This window comes from Eumetopias jubatus, unplaced genomic scaffold (genome assembly GCF_037043125.1).
Source record: "Eumetopias jubatus isolate StellerSeaLion01/CBP00866 unplaced genomic scaffold, mEumJub1_p1.0 scaffold_4, whole genome shotgun sequence".
Lineage (NCBI taxonomy): Eukaryota > Metazoa > Chordata > Mammalia > Carnivora > Otariidae > Eumetopias > Eumetopias jubatus.
Genome location: NW_028274810.1, coordinates 95155699 through 95176226, shown reverse-complemented (window position 1 = coordinate 95176226; position 20528 = coordinate 95155699). Strand labels below are relative to the sequence as shown.

Here is a 20528-nt window from a genome sequence, read left to right as displayed (position 1 = left end):
TCTTTAAAAAAATAAAATGTCCAGGACACAATAAAAAATTATCAGCCATGCATGGGGTGCCTGTTCTTGGTTTCGGCTCAGGTCATGATCTCAGAGTCCTGAGATCGAGCCCCGTGTCAGGGTCTGTGCTTAGTGAGAGTCTGCTTGAGATCATCTCCCTCTCCATCTGCCTCTCTCCCTGCTTGCTCTTGCTCTCTCTAAAATAAATAAATAAAATATTTTCAAAAATTATCAGACATGCAAAGAAACAGGAAAATGTGGCCTATAGTAAGGCCCATAAAAATAAACTCATGGAAAGCAACCTTGAGGAAGCCCAGACATTGGATTTAGCAGACAATGGCTTTAAAAGAGCTATTAAAGGGGTGCCTGGGTGGCCCCAATGGTTAAGCGTCTGCCCTCAGCACAGGTCATGATCTTAGGGTCCTGGGATTGAGCCCCACATCAGGCTCCCTGCTCAGTGGGGAGTCTGCTTCTCTTTATCTCCCTCTGCCCCTCTCCCCACCTGTGCTCTCTCTCTCTCTCTCAAATAAATAAAATCTTTTTAAAAAGATATTAAGATTATATTCAAATAATTGAAGGAAAATGTGATCTTAATGAATAGAGAAACAGAAACTACAAACATGAAACAAATGGAAATTCTAGAACCAAAAGTTACAATAACTGAAGTGAAAAAGTCACTTGTAGCAGATTGGAGATAGCAGAAAGACAGACCAATAAAAATCATCCAATCTGAAGAACAGGAAAAAAAATTTGAAGACAAATGAACAGAATTCTGTTTCTGGCCATAATGAAGGAACTGGTACGAACTTGTCATCCTGCCATAAATAACTACACATGGACAAAATATATGAAACTGTTGTCAGATATTGAGCAACAGGCAGCACAAGACTATAATCCCTGAGAGAAACCAATGAGGTGAGCTTAATGATCTCTAGAGAACTTTGCCTGGAGGTGCTTTTTGGACTGTGGTACCGGAAGTGGCACCCAGGCAGAACAGCAGACTCACTGAGGGACAGACATTGTAGTTGGTGAAGATGGAGGCCACTGGGATTAGTGTATCAGGATATCAGAGAGAGAGGAGCCATGCAAAAGAAAGAGTTGCAGAAATATGCATGGGGTATTCTTGAGTCTTTGGTTGCATACTAAGCAGTACACACATAGTGTGAAATTTCATAAAGCCAGACAAAGAACAAAAAACAATTACCAGAGTTTACCTAGGGCCGAGAGCCACATGAGTTTCAAACAGCCAGAGCGGAAAGACTTTGTTGAACACCTGTGGGATTAGTAGAGCTCTTAGATGAGTCCTCCTTCAGTAGTTGGGACTAGCTCAGCCCTAGAGGAGAGACTATACTCGATCTTCCCTAACAAAGCTTTAAAACCTTGAAAGATGGGCACCTGCCTGGCTGAGTTGGTACAGCATATGGCTCTTGATCTCAGAGTCATGAATAGGAGCCCCACGGTGGGGGTAGAGTTTACTAAAATAAAATAAAATAACATAAACCTTGAAAGAAAGAAGACTATCCTTAGTAACTTAATCACCTGCCCTCTAGTTCAACATTTTAAAGAACAAAATCCAGACAAAACGGCATCCAATCAAAAACTAGCAGACATGAGAAGAAGCAGGAAAGTGACCAATAAAAAAAGAAAAATCAGTTTATATAAATAGACCCAGAAAACACAAAGATGATGGAATTAGCAGAAGAGGACCTTAAATGAGCTATTATAAACATGCCCGAGGATTTAAAGGAAATACGAATATGAAGAGAGAAATAAAACTATGAAATAGAACCAAATGAAATATTTAAATATGAAAAATGCAATAGCTGAAATGAAAAATTCATTGGTTAAGCCTAAGAGGAGATTAGACACAGCAAAAGAAAATATCAGCAAACTTGAATGCTTAGCAATATAAATTATTCAAAGTGAAGCACAGAGAGAAAATTCAGGATACAATGATCAGAGCACCAGTAACCTATGAAACAATTTTAAGTGCTATGGAATTGGGGGCACCTGGGTGGCTCAGTCATTAAGCGTCTGCCTTCAGCTCAGGTCATGATTCCAGGGTGCTGGGCTTGAGCCTGGCTTCGGGCTCCCTGTTCAGCGGGGGAGTCTGCTTCTCCCTCTCCCTCTCCCACTCCCCCTGCCTGTATTCCCTCTCTCGCTGTCAAATAAATAAATAAAATCTTAAAAAAAACAAAAACAAAAACAAATGACCTTTACAGAGTCTTTTAAGTGTTATGGAATTGGAGTCCCAGAAGGAGAGGAGGGGGGCATATAAAAATATTATGTATGGAAAAATGTACCAAAAAAAGAGAAATATGATAAAACTATAAATTATAAATCCAGGAAGCTCAATGAACCCAAAGTAGGATGAATACAAACTGAAGGGACCACTGAGCCCGTGAACTATGGGACATCATGCCTAGATTTGTTCTTTTCTGCTTGTTACAATCTGTTTTTCTCCCCTTTTTACAGGTATCTTATATCACAATTTCTAACTCAAATTTCTCCCTGTAGTCACTAAGCTTTTAATATATGAGATTTACAAAGAAGTTTCAGGTAGGTGGGGAATGAAGGAGTTTAGGGCATGCCGCTACCAAACAGGCCACTTTTGGCATATGGACTGAGGGGCGCCTGGGTGGCTCAGTCGGTTAAACGACTGGCTTTTGGTTTTGGCTCAGGTCATGATCTCAAGGTCCTGAGATGGAGCCCTGTGTTGGGCTCTACGGTCAGTGGGGAGTCTGCTTGAGATTCTCTTCCTCTCCCTCTCCCTCTGCCCCTCCCTGCTTGCTTGCACACACACACTCTCTCTCTCTAAAATAAGTAAATAAATCTTTTTAATTTTTTTATTATTTTTTTTTTAAGATTTTATTTATTTATTTGACAGAGACACAGCAAGAGAGGGATTACAAGCAGGGGGAGTGGGAGAGGGAGAAGCAGGCAGGGAGCCCGACACGGGGCTTGATCCCAGGACCCTGGGATCGTGACCTGAGCCGAAGGCAGACACTTAACCAACTGAGCCACCCAGGTGCCCCAGGAAGAAACATTCTTATCACAAGAGATGGGAGCCTTGGCTGGGAGAACTCCGTAATAGACCTCGTTAAAATAACTCTTGTCTTCCTTTAGTCTGCCCATGTAGTTTCATTACTTCTCCACATTCACTACTCTCTGTTCAACCTAGTATAGGAACACTCAGGCCGAGTCATTTCTTTGGGTCTCCATTTTTCTTATGAGGCCGCCCGTTTACATATAAATAAGATTCATATGCTTTTCTCCTGTTCATCTATCTTTTTTTTAAAGTTTTATTTATTTATTTAAGTAATCTCTACACCCAATGTGGGACTTGAACTAATGACCCTGAGATCAAGTCTCACAGTCTACTGATGGAGCCAGCCAGGTGCCCCTCCTGTTCATCTATCTTATGTCAGTCCCAGTTGGAAATTCTAAGAGAGAAATGGAAAATTTTCCTCTCCTGGACATCAAATGACATTTTTACTTGAACGAAGGACAAACTATGGTTATTCAGCCTTTGGTATTTGGTGGATATTTCTCTAAAAGTGGACGAAGTTAGCCCATCACTTCAAGGAGAACAACTGACAGCATTTGTTGCCTCCAATAAAATGAAAGCTTTCAAGAAAAAGAATTTTGGGAAACTTAAATCCATTAACATTTGCATATACATGTCCTGATACAAAATAGTTTATTTATTTTTTAAAAGGTTTTATTTATTTATTTGACAGAGAGAGACACAGCGAGAGAGGGAACACAAGCAGGGGGAGTGGGAGAGGGAGAAGCAGGCTTCCCGTGGAGCAGGGAGCCCGATGCGGGGCTCGATCCCAGGATCCTGAGATCATGACCCGAGCTGAAGGCAGATGCTTAACCGACTGAGCCACGCAGGCGCCCCTACAAAATAGTTTATAGCAGTGAAAATGAATGAACTATAGCCACACACAACACTTCTAATACTTAAAGACTTTTCTGATATTAGTGGTGATATTAATTATACTATAATATCATAGTATATATATATACTAATTAATATAGTGTCATATATATACTAATTATATAGTGTGTATATATATACACTAATTAAAATGAAATGTGTCAACACCTGGGAGATACGCAGTATTTTCCAAATGACCAGTGCATGTTACAAAAACATTCGTGGGAGAAGGGCCATTCAAACTACAAGATAGACCAATAGACTTTAATATTTATTTATTATTTTTACTTTTTTTAAGATTTTATTTATTTATTTGACAGAGAGATAGAGAGCACAAGTAGGCAGAGCAGCAGGCAAAGGGAGAGGGAGAAGCAGACTTCCCGCTGAGCAGGGAGCCGACGTGCGCGATCTCAGGACCCTGGGATCATGAACCGAGCCGAAGGCAGATGCTCAACTGACTGAGTCACCCAGGTGCCCCTAGACTCTTATATTTAAACAGGGGCTTCTGGCTGGCTCAGTCAATACAGTGTGTGGCTCTTGAGTTTGAGCCCATGTTGGATGTAGAGAGTGCTTAAATAAACAGACTTTAAAAAAAAATAAAAGAGTACAGGGGCACCTGGGTGGCGCAGTCAGTTGAGCATCCGACTCTTGGTTTCAGCTCGGGTCATGATCTCAGGGTCATGAGATCAAGCCCCGTGTTGGGCTCCCTGCTCAGCTTGGGAGTCTACTTAGGATTCTTTCCCCTTCATCTCCCTCTCCCTCTGCTCCTCCCCCTGCGCTCTCTCTTTCTCTAAGAAAGAAAGAAAGAAAGAAAGAAAAAGAAAAAGAAAGAAAAAATATTTTAAAAAATAAGCAAAAGAGTACAAAAAGTTCATTGATATGGTTTCAGATTACATATTGCAACCACATAAGGCTCTACCACTTATCAAGTCTGGTGTCGTCTCAAAGAAAAAGATCCACATGATGTGTGGGTATTAAATGAAAAGACTATTAAAATACTTCCTTTTCCAGTTACATATTTGTGTGGGTCAGAGTCCTTTATATACTTCAACCAAAGCAACATATTGCAACAGATTGAATGCAGAGCAGATATGAGACAGAAACCTGTCTTCCTTTATGCCAGACTCTGAAGAGATTTGCAATATTGTATAACAATGCCATTCTTCTCATTAACTTTTTTTTGAAACTACAGTTATTTTTCATTTAAAACGGTTTTTTATGTTAACATGTAATGGGGTTATTATAGTTAAATAAATTAATAAGTAATTTAATTTTTTTCTCAGTTTTAAGTTCAAATATAGAAAATATTGACAAAGGTTCCTTGGTGTCCTCAAAAATTTTTAGGAGTGTAAAGGGGTGGGGCACCTGGGTGGCTCAGTTGGTTGGGCGTCCGACTTTGGCTCAAGTCCTGATCTCAGGGTCCTGGGATCGAGCCCCGCATTGGGCTCCCTGCTCAGTGGGGAGCCTGCATCTCCCTCTTCCTCTGCCTGCCATTCCCCCCTGCTTGTGCTCTCTCCCTCTCTCTGTCAAAATAAATAAATAAAATCTTTTAAAAAATAGTATGTAGCAGTGAGAACAATAAATGATTGATAATTACTCACAAGAATGTGAATGAATCACAAAAACAAAACATTGAGGAGAAAAAACAAGTAACAAAAGACTTACTACAGTAGGAGTCCACTCTGCCAGAGTCTGGCATAAAGGAAGACAGCTTTCTGTCTCATATCTGCTCTGCATTCAATCTGTTGCAATATGGTGCTTTGGTTGAAGTATGAGTCCACTCATATAAAGTTTATGAAAAGCTAAGCAATAAAGTATTCAGGAATACAAACAAATGTGAGTGAAGATCAGAAAGCGCCACTCCGTATCTACCAGAAGAAAGACTGACAGTACCAAATTTGCACAAAATATGGAGCAACTGGAACTCTCCTATTAATGGTGGGACGGTAAAATGGTACAACCACTTGGGAAAAGGTCTGGTGAGTTCTCAGAAGTAAAATACACCTACCTGCAATTCCCTTCTGCATATTCGCCCAAAGAAATAAAAGTATGTGTCCACAGAAGGACTTGTACAAAAATGTTAATGGCAGCTTCGCTCATTATAACCCCACACTGGGAACCACAGAGAAATCCATCAGTAAAAGAATGGATGAACCGACTGTGGTAGATCCACAAGTGCAACACTACTCAGCAATAGAAAGGGGTGAACCCTGACGCCCACAATGACATGGACAAGTCGCAAAAGCATTGTGCTGAGTTCAAGAAGCTGACCCTAGGATTCCATACTGTATGTTTCCATTGATGTGAAGTTGCCAAAAGGCCAAACCTATCTGGGATGGAAAACACATCAGAAGAGTGCTTGCCTCTGTGGGAGTGGGTTCAGAAACCGACTGGGAAGGATCATGAGGGCACTTTCGGGAATGATGGTCAAGTTGTATATAACTTGAGAGGGGTTCAGGTTGCCCAGGAGTCAGCAGTGGCTGAGATTCACACACTAATGATTTATGTGTTTCACTGAATGTAAGTTATACCTCAAATAATGGGGGAAAAAAGCTCTAAATAAATGTCGATCTCTAGTTATTGGTATGTATGCTGAAGTATTTAGAGGGAAGTGACTATAATTTATTTTGAAATGAATAAAAAACCAATATGGATCAATGAATAGAGGGATGGGTAGACACAAGATTAAAACAAGCATGGCAGATTGGCAATGGTAGAATCTAGGTGGTGAAGATATAAAACGTTCACTGTGAAATTCTCTCAACTTCGCTGTATGTTTGAAATTTTCAGTAAACAAGGGGCAAAAACAAGTAGTGGAAATTTAAAACAGAAAGCAAGGGAATAATGGTTCTTATTTGGGGAGAGAGTGTTTTGTGATTGGGGTAGGGCACACAGGGCTTTGAAGTTATTGGAAATGACCTATTTTTAAACTGGGGAAATGGAAAAACATGGGAATCTTAGGGTCCACACCAGGACCCTAAGATCATGACCTGAGCCAAAGGCAGACACTTAACCAACTGAACCACCCAGGTGCCCCAAGCCTTGCTGGGCTTGAAACCAGGGTACAGAGATAAGTAGGAGAGCTAAAGCCTTAGTGGTATCTGGTCTCCTGGATCCAGCCATTCCTGAGGCCATGATCTGTTATGTGAGCCAATATATTCCCCTTTTGCTTAAGCCAGTTTTATTTGGGTGCCTTTCACTTGCAACTGAGAGTCCTAACTATCAAAATTCCTCAGCTGCCAAAATACTAGGTGCCATTTCTGTGTCTGCAACCCTCTACCCACAAACACCAGCCGCACTCACTTGGTGATCTCCTCTAAGGCTGCCTCCGGTAAGGCCAGCATCTCCACCAGCAGGGACAGGATCTCAAAGAGCAGAGTGTGGGGGTTTGGGGGAGCCATGTCCGTCAGGGCGTTCTGCTCTGGGGACATGGGATGATGTCTGCCGTTACCATTTGGTAGTTCTGGATGCCCACTGTCCACCAGCCACCAGACCTCTCCCCGAGCTCTGACTCCTCTGGGCTCATCCCTACTCACCCATGGAGCAGAAGAAGCGCCTGGTGTCTGTCATCACAGCCAAGAAGTCCTTGAAGCCTACATGACCATCTCCTGTGGAGGCCAAGGGTATAACAGTGAACAGGGGCCTGCCAGAGTGGGCCCAGGCATTGCAGCCCCGCATGGTTATTAGCATTTACGCAATGGGTTTGATTATAAAACACATAGAAGACACATATTCAACACATATGTAACATGTATTCAGTGCAGCAAGTGTGGTGCACACAACAAAGTAGAAGGTGGAAGTTAAAATCTTCTGGGTTGGGAGCTCCTAGAACTCGGGGCAGCAGTCTGAGTTCACATCCTTGGTCCACCATTTACTATCCGTGTGACCTTGGCAAAGCACCCAACCCCGCTAAGCCTTAGTTTTCTCATCTAGAGGGTGAGGATAACCATGATACCTATTTCATGGGAGATTGAATGAAGCAAAGTGCTTAGAACAGAGCCGTATGTATTATACAAGCTCAGTAAATGTCAGCCACTATTATTATTACCATGTGCTAGTCACTGCATGAGAATTATGTACCCACAAGATTCCTACCGCGGCCTTCAAGGCCCCGCAGGACCTGCCTGTTATCTGTCTCCGGCCTCACCTGGTGTTAAGTGCCCCCCGCATGAACCTGTTCTTCCACGGGGGGCACCTTCCCTGCCCCGGGCTTTTGCACATGCTGCTGCTTCTTCCTAGAATCCTCTCTACCGCCCTCTAACTCTTTAGTAAACATCCTAGGCATGCTTCTGCTTCATCATCCCTTCCCCAAGAGAAGTCAGACCTGACCGGGTCCGCTGCCCCCCTAAACACTCTCATAAAACTCTGTACTTCAGCCACACACTCGGAAGATCTGGAATTTAATGGAGGTGCCAGAAGACAGGGACTGGGTCTGTTTTGTTCTGTACTGTGTCCTCAGGGCTTAAGACAGGTAGGTCTCGGGGGCGCCTGGCTGGCTCAGAGGAACATGCGACTCTTGATCTCAGGGTTGTGAATTTGAGCCCCACATAGCGGGTAGAGATTACTTAATAACAACAACAAAAAAAGTCAGGTAAGTCTTAGCCGATGTTTTCTGAGCTACTAGATGAATGAATGAATGAATGAATGAATGAATGAATGGATAGTCTCTAATCCTGAAAACCACCCTCTGGAGGTGCCTAATACTCTTATCCCCACATCACAGATGGGGCCTAAGACACAGAGAAAAGCAAGGTTTTGCCAAGAGTCATGTAGGGGCAGAGCTGGGGTCAATTCCTGGCTTGTGTGTGTGGATTCGCCCCTGTGCGGTGATGGAGGAAGTACGGTCAGACAGGTAGTGTCCAGGAGCCCAGGCCCCTTACAGCTCCACTGCTCCCCACGCCCGGCATCTAGCCAACCAAACCACGTGGGATTCCCCTCACCCTGCATCCTCCTCCCTTTGTCTAGTTTATTTCTATCCCGAGGAATGCCCTTCTTTCTTTCTCTCCCTGCCTAACCGCTATTTAATCTTTCACAATTTGGCTCAGGCATCACCTCCTCCAGGAAGCCTTCCTTCCTGACCCCTTCCTCCAAGCCACCTTAAGTGCTGCTTCCTTTGGTGACTCTTACTTCTGTGTCACTATCTATGTGAGCACCTCAGGAGCAGGGCTCATGGGTCTTACACATCTCTTTATTCTCAGTGCCTGGGTCAGGAATGGGCACACAGTGGGCATTTAATAAATATTTACTGGATGAATAATACTAGCAGCTCAATATCTCCTGGACACATTCTGTGCACCAGGCATTGTGCTCAACACTCTGTCTGGATTATCTCATTTGCTTTTCAGCAGCCTGGTGACATGGATACTGCTATCAGCCCCGTTGTACAGAAACCGAGGCTTGGTGACTTCAGTGACTTGTCCAAGGTCACACACCTGGTCAAATGAGTGACCGAGTCATGGGAGAATGTCCTGTGAAGCACACACACAGGCCTAAAAGGGAGGGATCTCAGACATCACCGACTACATCACGGGGTCAGGAGGTAGGTCATGGTCATCTCTGGGTCCCCAGAACCTGGCACTGAGTAGGTGCTCAGAGAGCATTAATGTTGGGGGCCAGGATGAACCACATAGTTTGTGGGCTCCCGTGGAAAATGAAAATGCAGGATGGGGCCCCTCACTCAAAAATTTGTGAAATGTTTCCAGACTGCAATAGCAGAGCATTAAACCACATGCAGGCCCCTTGAAGCGGGGAGCCCTGGGGGACTAGAACGGTCTCCCATTGCTGGCCCTGCCTGGGACTCAGAATGACGCCTCCCCCCACTCACCATCTATGTCAGCACTCATTAGGGCGTCCTCAACCTGCGCCGGCGAGAGGGAGATGCCCACGAGCAGCAGGATGTTCCCCAGGCTCTGGGCGTTCACCTCGCCATGGCCACTGAAGATCTCAAAGTAACTGCGGAAGGCTGCAGTGGGGCAGCAGGGGTGGGGTGGGGTCACGTGAGGCGGGGACATGCCTTGTTCCCACCATCCAAACTGTCCCCCCGCTTCCAACCACCCTCCTGCCCAGCACCGTTTACCACCATGGCTGGATGGAGGGGCACAGGCAACTAAAACAGCTCAGTCCCACTAACTCACCCCACTCTCCATTCCAAGGTCAGGCCAAGGGTTCAGCTGGTGTGCCAAAAGCTAAGCTCCTTAGTGACCTTCACTTTGTACCAGGAGCACACCCACTTTAGGGCACCCCTATTATGTGCCAGGCACTGTGCTAGGCTCTTTACAGCCACATTCTCATTAAAGTCTTACAACAGCCTCGTAAGAGTGGGATGCTTGTTCCTTTTGTCACGATAGGGAAACTGAGGCTTAAAGGTTAGGTGACCAGACAGGTCTTTCTGACCCTTAAGTCTGTGCCTTTGACTTTGGTGCTCTGTGGTCGCTTATCTGCATGGACGTGCCTTCTAGGATAGCTTGATGCCAAAGCTGTGCCTGGCTTCTCGGCCTGCAGCAAAATGCCGGCAGAATCAGCAGACTGAGGGAGGGGGCTGGCTCTGCCATTTAATAATAAGCTGGGTTGCTGCTGTGAGCTGAGCTGCATCCCACCGAAATTCTTATGTTGAAGCCTAACCCCTAGGCCCTTAGCATGTGACTGTATTTAGTGACAGGGCCTTTAAAGAGGCGGTTAAGTTACGATGAGACAGTAGCATGGGTCCTAATCCAATCTGACTGGTATCCTTACAAGAAAAGGAAATGCAGAAACACGAGAGACAGCAGGGATGTGTGTGCACAGAGGAAAGGCCACGTGAGACCATGTGAGGACACAGGTGGCCACCTGCAAGGCGAGGGGAGAGGCCTCAGAAGAAACCAAATCTGCCGACACCTTGATCTGAGAACTGTGACCTCCTGAACTCTGAGCAAAGAAATGCTCAGCCACCCAGTTTGTGATACTCTGTCAACGGCAGCCCAAGCAAACCATGCAGCTGCCACGGGGCAAGCCCCCATACTTCTCTGAGCCTCTGATCTGTGAGATGGACAGAGTGGTACCCTGCTTGTACTCTCTCTCTCTAATAAAAAATAATTTTTAAAAATCTTAAAAAAAAAAAAAAGCAGATGCGAGCAAAATGCACCATAGTTTGGACCATCCGAACAGGGCAGCCAGACAGGGCTGAGGGGCGTGGTGGGAACCCCGAGTCTCTAAGCCACAGCAGCACCTTGTCCGTGAACTCTGCTCAAGGACATGGGGCAGAAGAAGAGCCTCTCTGAAAACGGCTAGAGAGTTGTAATGCTAGAAGGAGTGAGCTCCCGGGAAGCCGTCCCGGGGAGCCAGAGAGCGCATTCAGGGAAGTCAGAAGAAGGGGCCAGTGGAGAGAGTCACAGACCTTGGGGGAGGAGTGAAGAGTGGAGGGAGGACAGACGCGTGCTCTTCTGGGGTGGGGGCAGGGTGTGGCGGGGCTGCAGGCAACCTGTGGAGCACATGGAATCAGTGCTCCCTCCTCCCCCTCCTTCTCGGTGCAAGTGGAGTCGTGGGGCCCAGCCCCAAGAATGATGGAGACAAAGACACAGTGCCTCCCCCAGGTGGGGGCTCCGAACTTTAAAACTTTTTGGAGGGGGTGGGATGCGGTGGGAAATGGGATTTGTCCAGGGCAACTGGTCTTGGTAAATGGTGAGGGATGGTCTAGGGCGGACAGGGCGGACAGGGCGGGCCCTGGAGCCCTGCCTCCCATCCAGTCGGCCTCCGGAGGCCCAGGAGAGTGGGGCTTGGGTTGAGGGAGGCAGAAATGCCTCCAAAACCTAAAGAACTTTGCCGGACTTGCTCCATTTACTCAGAGAGGCGGCTGCGGAACTGGAAGAGGATTGGACCCCAAGGGAGAGGGCCCAGCAGGGGCTCTGGGTCTCCCAGACAGCTGCCACCCTGCCTTGTCTCCCTAGCCAGGAGGTCTCCCCTGGGCCCATGACATGGGGCTGCAGTGGGCATCAGGTCAGCGGTGCGGTCCGGCCCCTCCCACCCCAGGACTGAGTGAGACTTCTGCCACGGGAGGGGCTTCCCCGACAGGCCTGCCCTCACCTTCCTCTTGCCTCAGGGTGAGGTGCTCCTCGAACCTCGCATCCCAGTTCTGGTCCAGCTTGAGGAGGCGGCGCTCCTCTAGCTCCTGCCTGCAGAGGACAGACCCCAGACACGGGGCACACATCCAGCCACCCTTGCCCGGGGCCACCCCCAAAGCCAGGGGAGGGCAAGGGCGAAGGTGGGGCAGAGGAGGGCAGGGGAAGGACCCTGGGGAGGGGGGCTTTGGGAGGTCGTGAGAGTCTCAGAGTGACCCTGGGTGGGACAGCGCAGAGGTGAGGGGACCTGAGGGGAAGGGACACGCCCGTTGGAGATTAGAAAGAGAAAAGCTCGCAGAAATGGGGAAAAGGACCTAGACATGGGGGAGGGAGGGGGGCAGAAGTGAGGAGAAGTGCAGAGGGGACAGGTGCAGTGCCGGGGACGAGAGCCTGGACAGGAGACGCCGGGGACACCGGGACACAGGCTCTGACCTCGGGCGCCCATCCCGGGGTGGCTCCTACCGTGTCCTGGTGCTGCTCAGGCTCCTCTCTCCGCTCGGGTGCAAGAGTTCAGCCCTTCTCCAGCCCACGTCCAGGGTGGGGGCCGGCAGGGCTGTGACCAGCCCCGAGGCCGGGGCTGGGGATCCCACGGGGGTGGGCGCGGGGACTGGCCCGGGGGCTGGCAACAGGGCCCAGGATGGGGCCATCGCAGGGGCCGAGGCGGGGGTCTGAGGCAGGCTTGGGGCTGAGGTGGGCACGGGGGTCAGCGTCCTGGGGGACTTCCGGTTTGGCAGGGCCCGGGCCTTGGCAGCCCTCCGATGCGTGGCCTCCTCCTCCTCCACCTCCAGCAAGCACTTCATGAAGCCCTGCCGAAGGTTCCCAAGGTTCTGGGCCCCCGTGGCTACCGTGGGCTTCTGAGGCTGCTTCAGCACAGGGTCCGGATCCCTCCTCTGTCCAATGCCCCTCACCTCCTGGGGACAGGACCGGGGAGAAGATCCAGCCAGACTGCCCCACAAAGCTTCTCCTGCCACTCACTCTCCATCCTCACACTGTTCTACCTCTTTGGGCCCCTGGAGGATGTCCTCCGAATCTCCCATGCGCCCCACGAGCCTCCTCCCTGCACTTGACCTGGGCTCTGCCGCCTCCCAGCGCTATGAACCTGGGTCTTAAGTGAGTCGCTCCCCACCCCACCCCTCCTTTATTTCCTTCCCTGGGATGAGCACAGCCTCAGTGGCCTTGTCAATACCTGTTGTTTGCCGACCTGACCAGAAGGTAAGCCTCATACGGGCAACACCTTGTTTGCCTTTTTTATCCATGAGTATCCAGTGATGACGCGTGGTAGGCACTTAATAAATGCCCACTCGTTCATCCAACAAATCTAGCCATCTCCTGCACCTCCTATTACGGGGATGGGCCGTCCCCAGCCTACCTCCAGCCACAAAGCCGTGCCGCACAGACCCCTCCCCAGCCCTTTTTCCCACGTGAGATGCAGCTCTTGTCCCTAAAGCACCAGCTCTATTTTGTCCATCAGCATAAACATGCTATATTATCTTCCTTCTAAAAAAAAAAAATCTCCCCTGACAAACCCCTCCAGCTACCAGCTACCAGCCCAGGGTTCTGCTCCGTTTTCCAAGCTCCAGAGTCCAAGGGCATCCTTTGCCCGCCACCCAAGATGCACACACACTTGTGCATGCACACACACAAACACACGCACGTGTATGCACATCCATGTGCGCACTCACAGACACACAGTCACACTCACACTCACACCTTCCCCAGTTGGACTCCAAATACCATCCCAGCCCCTCCTCTGCCTCCTTCCTCCTCCTGATTCCCCACCCACGCCCTCCCCACCCCCACTGTGGCTCTACTTACTGGTGGAGGAATAGGCCCTGGTGCTGGCTGGGTCTCCACAGCCTTGACCCTAAACAAGGGAGAGACCCCGGGGTGGCAGAGGGGCTCAGCTCAAGGCTCGTCCTCTGCACCGACCTTCCCTCAGCCCCCGGGACACTCAGGTGCACTACCCCAGCCTCATCTCTCCAAACTTCTGATCTCAGAGGGGCCCCTCATTCCCTCACATCCCCACGTCGGGACGAGGCCCTAAAAGTACAGGTTTGCAGAACAAAGAATTCTGGGTTTTAGAGCTATCCTACAGATGGGGAAACTGAGGCCCAGAGGGGCATGCCTTGCCCGAAGTCCTATATCAGGTCAGGAGCAGTCAGGACTAGAATCCACCTCACCTGTAACTTAACAGAAGCGTGATCCTTTTGGGTCAGGGAGCCGGGTAGGGGATGGCATCAGAAGATGGCTTACCTTCCTTTGGGTGGGTCAGGTCCTGGCGTGGATGGCGGGAAAGAGTTGGCTGTATTTTCCTCCGGAGTTGCCAAGGGCATTAGGGGCCCTGCCTCCTGGGCACTGTCCTCCTGTGGCCTGATATGTGGGGTGTCCACCTCCTTGGGGAGCTTGTCTCCCTGTGGCTGCCCACCGCTGTCCAAGGTGCAAGAAATCCCCACTGGTTGCACTGTGTCTGCCCCATGAGCGGCCTGGTGACCTGGGGTGGGCTGACACTCCTGGCCCTGCCGAGGACAGGACACCAAAATGAGGAGCCTGAGCCTGGCTCCCAGGTGAACCTCAACACTCGCCTGTCATCCCAGGCTTACTGTGATCTAGGCACTGCAAGCATCCTCTTACTGAGTGCTCTCAGCACCTCTAGAAGGTAGCACAGACTCATTTTTCAGGGATGAGGACACTGAGGCCCACAGGAATCACGGCCTACCCAAAGTCATGGTCCATGCTTCTCTGCGGACATAGAAGGGGAGCTTGGCTGAGGGTTCTAGAGGGGAGGGGGGTGGGGGCATGGGTTAGCCTGGTGATGGGTATTAAAGAGGGCACGTTCTGCGTAGAGCACTGGGTGTTATGCACAAACAATGAATCATGGAACACTACAACAAAAACTAATGATGTAATGTATGGTGATTAACATAACAATAAAAAAGTTAAAGAAAAAATTAATAAATAATTTTTCTTAAAAAAAAAAGAAGGGGAGCTTGGAAGAACTGAGGTGTTTCCCTTTAAGTGGGATTTTCCAAGGAATGTTCGAAGTACAAGGATCCATCTTGATGCTCCCTAAAAAAGGGGTGTTACGTTAACTGGTTTCAAGACTTATTGTAAAGTAAGTGACTTATGATCAGGACAGCGTGGTATTGGAATAAAGATAAACATATGAGTGGAACAAAAGAGCCCAGAAATCAACTTACACATGCATGCTCAACTGATTTGCAACAAAGGTGCAAATTCAGTAGGGAGAGGGGAGTCTTCAGCAAATGGTGCTGGAATGGTTGGATGACCATATGCCAAAACCTGAGCCACGATCCAACATGCCATGCACAAAAATTAACTCAAGATGGATCATAAATTTAAATGTTAAACCTAAAATTACAAAACGTCTTGAAGAAAACATAGGCGAATGTCCGATGTGACCTTGGGTTAAGCAAAGATGTGCAAGAAACAACACCAAAAACTCAAGCCCTAAAGAAAAGATTAATAAATTCGGCCTTATCAAAATTCAGAACTTCTGTTCTTTGAAAGTCACTGTTAAGAGAATAGAAAAGACAAGGCACAGGGTCGGGGAGAACATTCATCAATCACATGTCTGATAAAGGACTTGTATTCAGAATATGTAAGAACCCTCTAAACTCAATAATAAGAAAACAAAGAACTTCGTTTTTTTAAAAAGGCAGAACGTGAAAAGATGATCCATAAAATGGAAGAAAAAATGTGCAAATCATATATCTCATGAGACTAGTATCCAGAATAAAGAACTCCTACAACTCAACCATAAAATGACCAATCCAATTAAAACAATGGGCAAAGTATTTGAACAGCAATTTCTCCAAAGAAGATGTACACATGGCCCATAAGCACATTAAAAAATGTTCAACAGGGGCTCCTGGGTGGCTCAGTCGTTAAGCGTCTGCCTTTGGCTCAGGTCATGATCCCAGGGTCCTGGGATCGAGCCCCACATTGGGCTCCCTGCTCAGCGGGGAGCCTGCTTCTCCCTTTCCCACTCCCCCTGCTTGTGTTCCCTCTCTCGCTGTCTCTCTCTGTCAAATAAATAAATAAAATCTTTTAAAAAAATAATAAAAAATGTTCAACATTGGGACACCTGGTGGCTCAGTCAGTTAGGCTTCTGACTTCGGCTCGGGTCATGATCTCAGGGTCCTGGGATCTAGCCCAGGGTCGGGCTCCCTGAGCTCAGTGGGGAGTCTGCTTCTCCCTCTCCCTCTGCCCCTCCCCTGGCTCATTTCCCCCACCCCAAATAAATAAATAAAATATTTTTAAAAGTGCTCAACATCATTAGTCATCGGGAAAATGCAAAATAAGGCCACAATGAGAGTCCTCTAGACACCTATTAGAATGCTTAAAATTTGGGGGTGGGGGAATGGGTTAGCCTGGTGATGGGTATTAAAGAGGGCATGTACTGAATGGAGCACCGGGTGTTATACGCAAACAATGAATCATGGAACACTACGGCAAAAACGAATGATGTACTGTATGGTGACTAACATAACATAATAAAATAAAATTTAAAAAAAAATGCTTAAAATTAAAGACCGGCCCTACCAAGTTTTGGGGAGGATGTGGAGCCACTGGAATGCTCATCCCTCTGGTGGGGATGGAAAATGGCACAACCGCTTTGGAGAAGATTTTGGCAATTTCTTAGTAAGTTCAACATATGCCTACCACATGACCCCTTCTACTCCTAGGTATTTATTTGCTCAAGAGAAATGAAAGCTTTTGTTTCTGCAGACACGGAACTTTTGGAGAAGTTTTGTTTGTCATAGTCGAAAAGTGAGAACCAAATGGCCATCGGCAGGGGAAGGGATGAAGACATGGCGGTGTATGCATGCAGTGGAATATCAGGCCGCAACAAAACGTACGAAGTCTTGAGACCTAACAGCATGGGTGAATCTCAAAATAACCGTGCTGAGGGAAAGCAGCTGGGCAAAAAGAATGTACCTTGTACCCATCTGTTTGTGTAAAATTCCAGGAGATACGAACAAATCTGTAGCAAGAAATGCAGATCAGAGGTGGCCTGGGGATGGGGTCAGGTGGGAGGAGGCATGACAAGGGACATGAGGAAACTTCTAGGGGGGTGACGAATATGTTTATTCTCTTGATGGTGGTGATGGTTTCATGGGTGTGGATGTATGTCCAAGACATCAAACTATGCACTTGAAGTATGTGCAAGTGTGTGTCCATTATGCCTCACTGAAGCTTTTCTTTTTTTAAGATTCTATTTATTTGAGAGAGAGAGTGCACAAGCAGGGAGAGGAGCAGAGCGGGAGGGAGAGGGACAAGGAGACTCTGCGCTGAGTGTGGAGCCCAATGCAGGGCTTGATCCCAGGACCCTGAGATCATGACCTGAGCTGAAACCAAGAGCCGGATGCTTAACTGACTGAGCCACCCAGGTCCCCCCTACCTCCCTGAAGCTTTAAAAAATTTAATCCTAAAATGAAAATAAAAGGTATTTTGTAGTCAGATAGCTTTAAAAAGGCACCAAGCTCTAACCACCTCTTGCAAGGTCCCGCAAATCTCAGCAACTAAGAAACAGCTTCGAGGATATCCTAGCATAAAGAAAACTGTTGAGCTTTGTGAAATCCAGCACGTCCCCATTTTTATTGTACAGAGAACCCCTCAACTCCTCCCCGCCTCCAGCATCCGTGGGCCACTCCGATAACAGGTTGTAAAGTCTTGCAATCAAGAACATCCAGAGGGGCGCCTGGGTGGCTCAGATGGTTAAGCATCTGCCTTCGGCTCAGGTCATGATCCCGGGGTCCTGGGATCGAGCCCCGCATCGGGCTCCTGGCTCAGCAGGGAGCCTGCTTCTCCCTCTCCCTCTGCCTCTCCCCCTGCTCATGCTCTCTCTCTCTCTCTCTTTGTATCTCTGTGTCTCAAATGAATTAAAAAAAAAAAAAAGAAAGAACATCCAGAATATCCCAGTAGCCCACAGAGACTGGACACTTGACATCTCCAGGACGCGGAGAGAAGTAGACACAACTGTACCGAAATGGGGGGCACGGGGGGGAGCTCCTTCGTCTCCCGTGTGGGGCAGTCATTCTGTACCCTCCTGCCACATCTCCACGGACTTTACCTGGTGGCTCTGGAGGGCCTGACCCTTCACCATCCCTGGGTTCTGCTGTCTCCCCTGCTGGTGCTCGGTCTCTTTCCCTTCATGTGCTGCAGGGACCCTGGAAGGCAGCACCCCCAGCTCACTTCCTGGCTTGGCTTGACTCCGGCCTGCTTGCAGCTCCCTGGGTCCTTCCTGGGGGGCCAGAGTTGACTGCTTCTTCCTGGGGAGAACAACAAAGCGAAACCTCAGCTCCTGGATTGGGCCACAGTTTTATATTCTTAGGCTCCTATGTGGTTCTCATAGCATCTGTGCAGAACTAGGCACACCATAGGTGCATACTTAATGCTGGAGAGGATGAATGAAGGACTGACGTGAATTCCCCAAATCCCAAACATTTTGATGTCAATGTTTAGGGGAGTTAGGATTTTATTATTATTATTACTATTGTTGTTGTCGTTGTTTAGAAAAAAAAGAAAAATCAGGAGCACCTGGCTGGCTTGGTTGGTAGAGCATGTGACTCTCGATCTCAGGGTTGTGAGTTCGAGCCCCATGTTGGGTGTAGAGATGACTTAAAAATAAATCCTGGAGGGCGCCTGTGTGGCTCAGTTGGTTAAGCGACTGCCTTCAGCTCAGGTCATGATCCTGGGGTCCCAGGATCGAGTTTCACATCGGGTTCCCTGCTCAGCAGGGAGTCTGCTTCTCCCTCTGACCCTCTCCCCTCTCATGCTCTCTCTCTCTCTCTCACATAAATAAATAAAATCTTTTAAAAAAATAAAAAATCAATCTTGGAGCACCTGGGTGGCTCAGTCAAGCATCGGACTCTTGATTTCCGCTCAGGTCATGATCTCAGAGTCCTGAGATCAGGCCCCATTCTCAGCACAGAGTTGGCTTGGGATTGTTTTTTAAGGCTATAGCTACAACATCTTAAAAATCATGCAGATGAGGGTGCCTGGGTGGCTTAGTCGGTTAAGTGTCCGATTCTTGGTTTTGGCTCAGGTCATGATCTCAGGGTCATGGGATCGAGCCCCCCATGTCAGACTCCGTGTTCAGCAGGGAGTCGGCTTGAGATTCTCTCCCTCTGCCCCTCCCCCCGCTCTCTCTCACTCTCAAATAAATAAATCTTAAAAAAAAAAAATCAGAGAGAACTGGGCTGTGCGGAAGTTGAGACTGAAGACTTGAGCCTAGGGTCGTAAAGCTGCAGGTGACAGCTCAGGATTTGAATCTGTGTCAGTCGGATCTCACTTTCATGTTCTGGAATACTTCCCCCAGGCTTCTTCCTATGGGTGTGCATATGTATTTGTCGTGGGGATTTATTTCATTACTATCTTCAAATAATTGCCCGGTTTTACATAGACCAATCATATTTCATAGGTCGTTTTGCAATCCTTTTTCGATGATCATTATAACCTAAATTTTTCCCTGCCAAAACATTTAAATAAACATCCTTTTTAAGTGAAAGTATAAAATTCCATATTTTATTTTCTTTATTATTTTTTTAAGTTATCTCTACACCGAATGTGGGGCTCGAACTCACAACCCTGAGAACAAGAGTTGCACGCTCCAGCGACTGAGCCGGCCAGGGACCCCTAAAATTCCATATTTTACATATATATTTTATGTATAAACATACTTGACTTTACCACTCCTCTATCGTGGACAGAGAAAAAAAACTTGCATAAAACTTTGCTTAATTATTTAGGGGCACCAGGGTGGCTCAGTCGGTGGAGCATGTGACTCTTGATCTCGGGGTTATGAGTTTGAGCCCCAGGCTGGACATAGAGATTACTTAAAAAAAAAAAAAAAAGATTAGGGCAACCCTCTTGGGCCCTCTCTCTCTTCGGAAGCTTTGTACTATTGCTCAATAACCTTTACTATCGCTCAATAAAAATCAATCAATAAAAAAGATTACACTCTCACTGTAGACAAGTTTAAAAATATACAACATTTAGAAAACAGTCACCATAATGCCATGTAAATGTGTGTTTCTGCCTCTCTTTTGTTCATTCTTCCATTGATTCAGTGAATACATATTTACTGAGCATCTACTATGTGCCAGGCCCAGTCCCAGGCATGAGGGATTTGAGGCTGAGCAGGACACGTCAAAGAAGCTTGTGGTCTAGTAGGGCAGTGCAGATGAGAGGTTCCACGAGTAATTATGTGGCGTGATTTGTGCTGCCTGAGCGAGAAGCAAGGGCACCTCTGCCTTAGGCTGGGAGCCCTGCCTCATCCTTGTCTCCCAGGTGTCTCACGGAGTTCTCTCCTGGACCTTCTCTAAGAAGTCCCCAGCTCACCTTGGTCCTGCCGGATGCGTCTGCTCCTGGGTCCTGAGCTCCAGAGGACCCTCCTCTGAGGATTCCCTGTGTCTAGGTCCCTTTTCCGGCCCTCCTGGAGTTGATGAGGGCGGCTTCCCACTGTCCAT

General features: G+C 47.6%; 1 protein-coding gene across 1 annotated transcript in view; it reads right to left on the bottom strand.

The window, feature by feature from the left end:
- The window catches only part of SPATA21 (spermatogenesis associated 21), a 26156-nt gene extending 5628 nt beyond the window's left edge, over positions 1 to 20528 (bottom strand). The window contains exons 1-9 of the mRNA XM_028108330.2: positions 20401 to 20528; positions 18131 to 18329; positions 14290 to 14552; positions 13852 to 13900; positions 12499 to 12947; positions 12002 to 12090; positions 9768 to 9905; positions 7480 to 7551; positions 7247 to 7364 (exon numbers count right to left, since the gene is read on the bottom strand). Coding sequence (XP_027964131.2) covers positions 7247 to 7364; positions 7480 to 7551; positions 9768 to 9905; positions 12002 to 12090; positions 12499 to 12947; positions 13852 to 13900; positions 14290 to 14552; positions 18131 to 18329; positions 20401 to 20528 — 1505 coding nt within the window. The remainder of the gene's footprint in view (positions 1 to 7246; positions 7365 to 7479; positions 7552 to 9767; positions 9906 to 12001; positions 12091 to 12498; positions 12948 to 13851; positions 13901 to 14289; positions 14553 to 18130; positions 18330 to 20400) is intronic.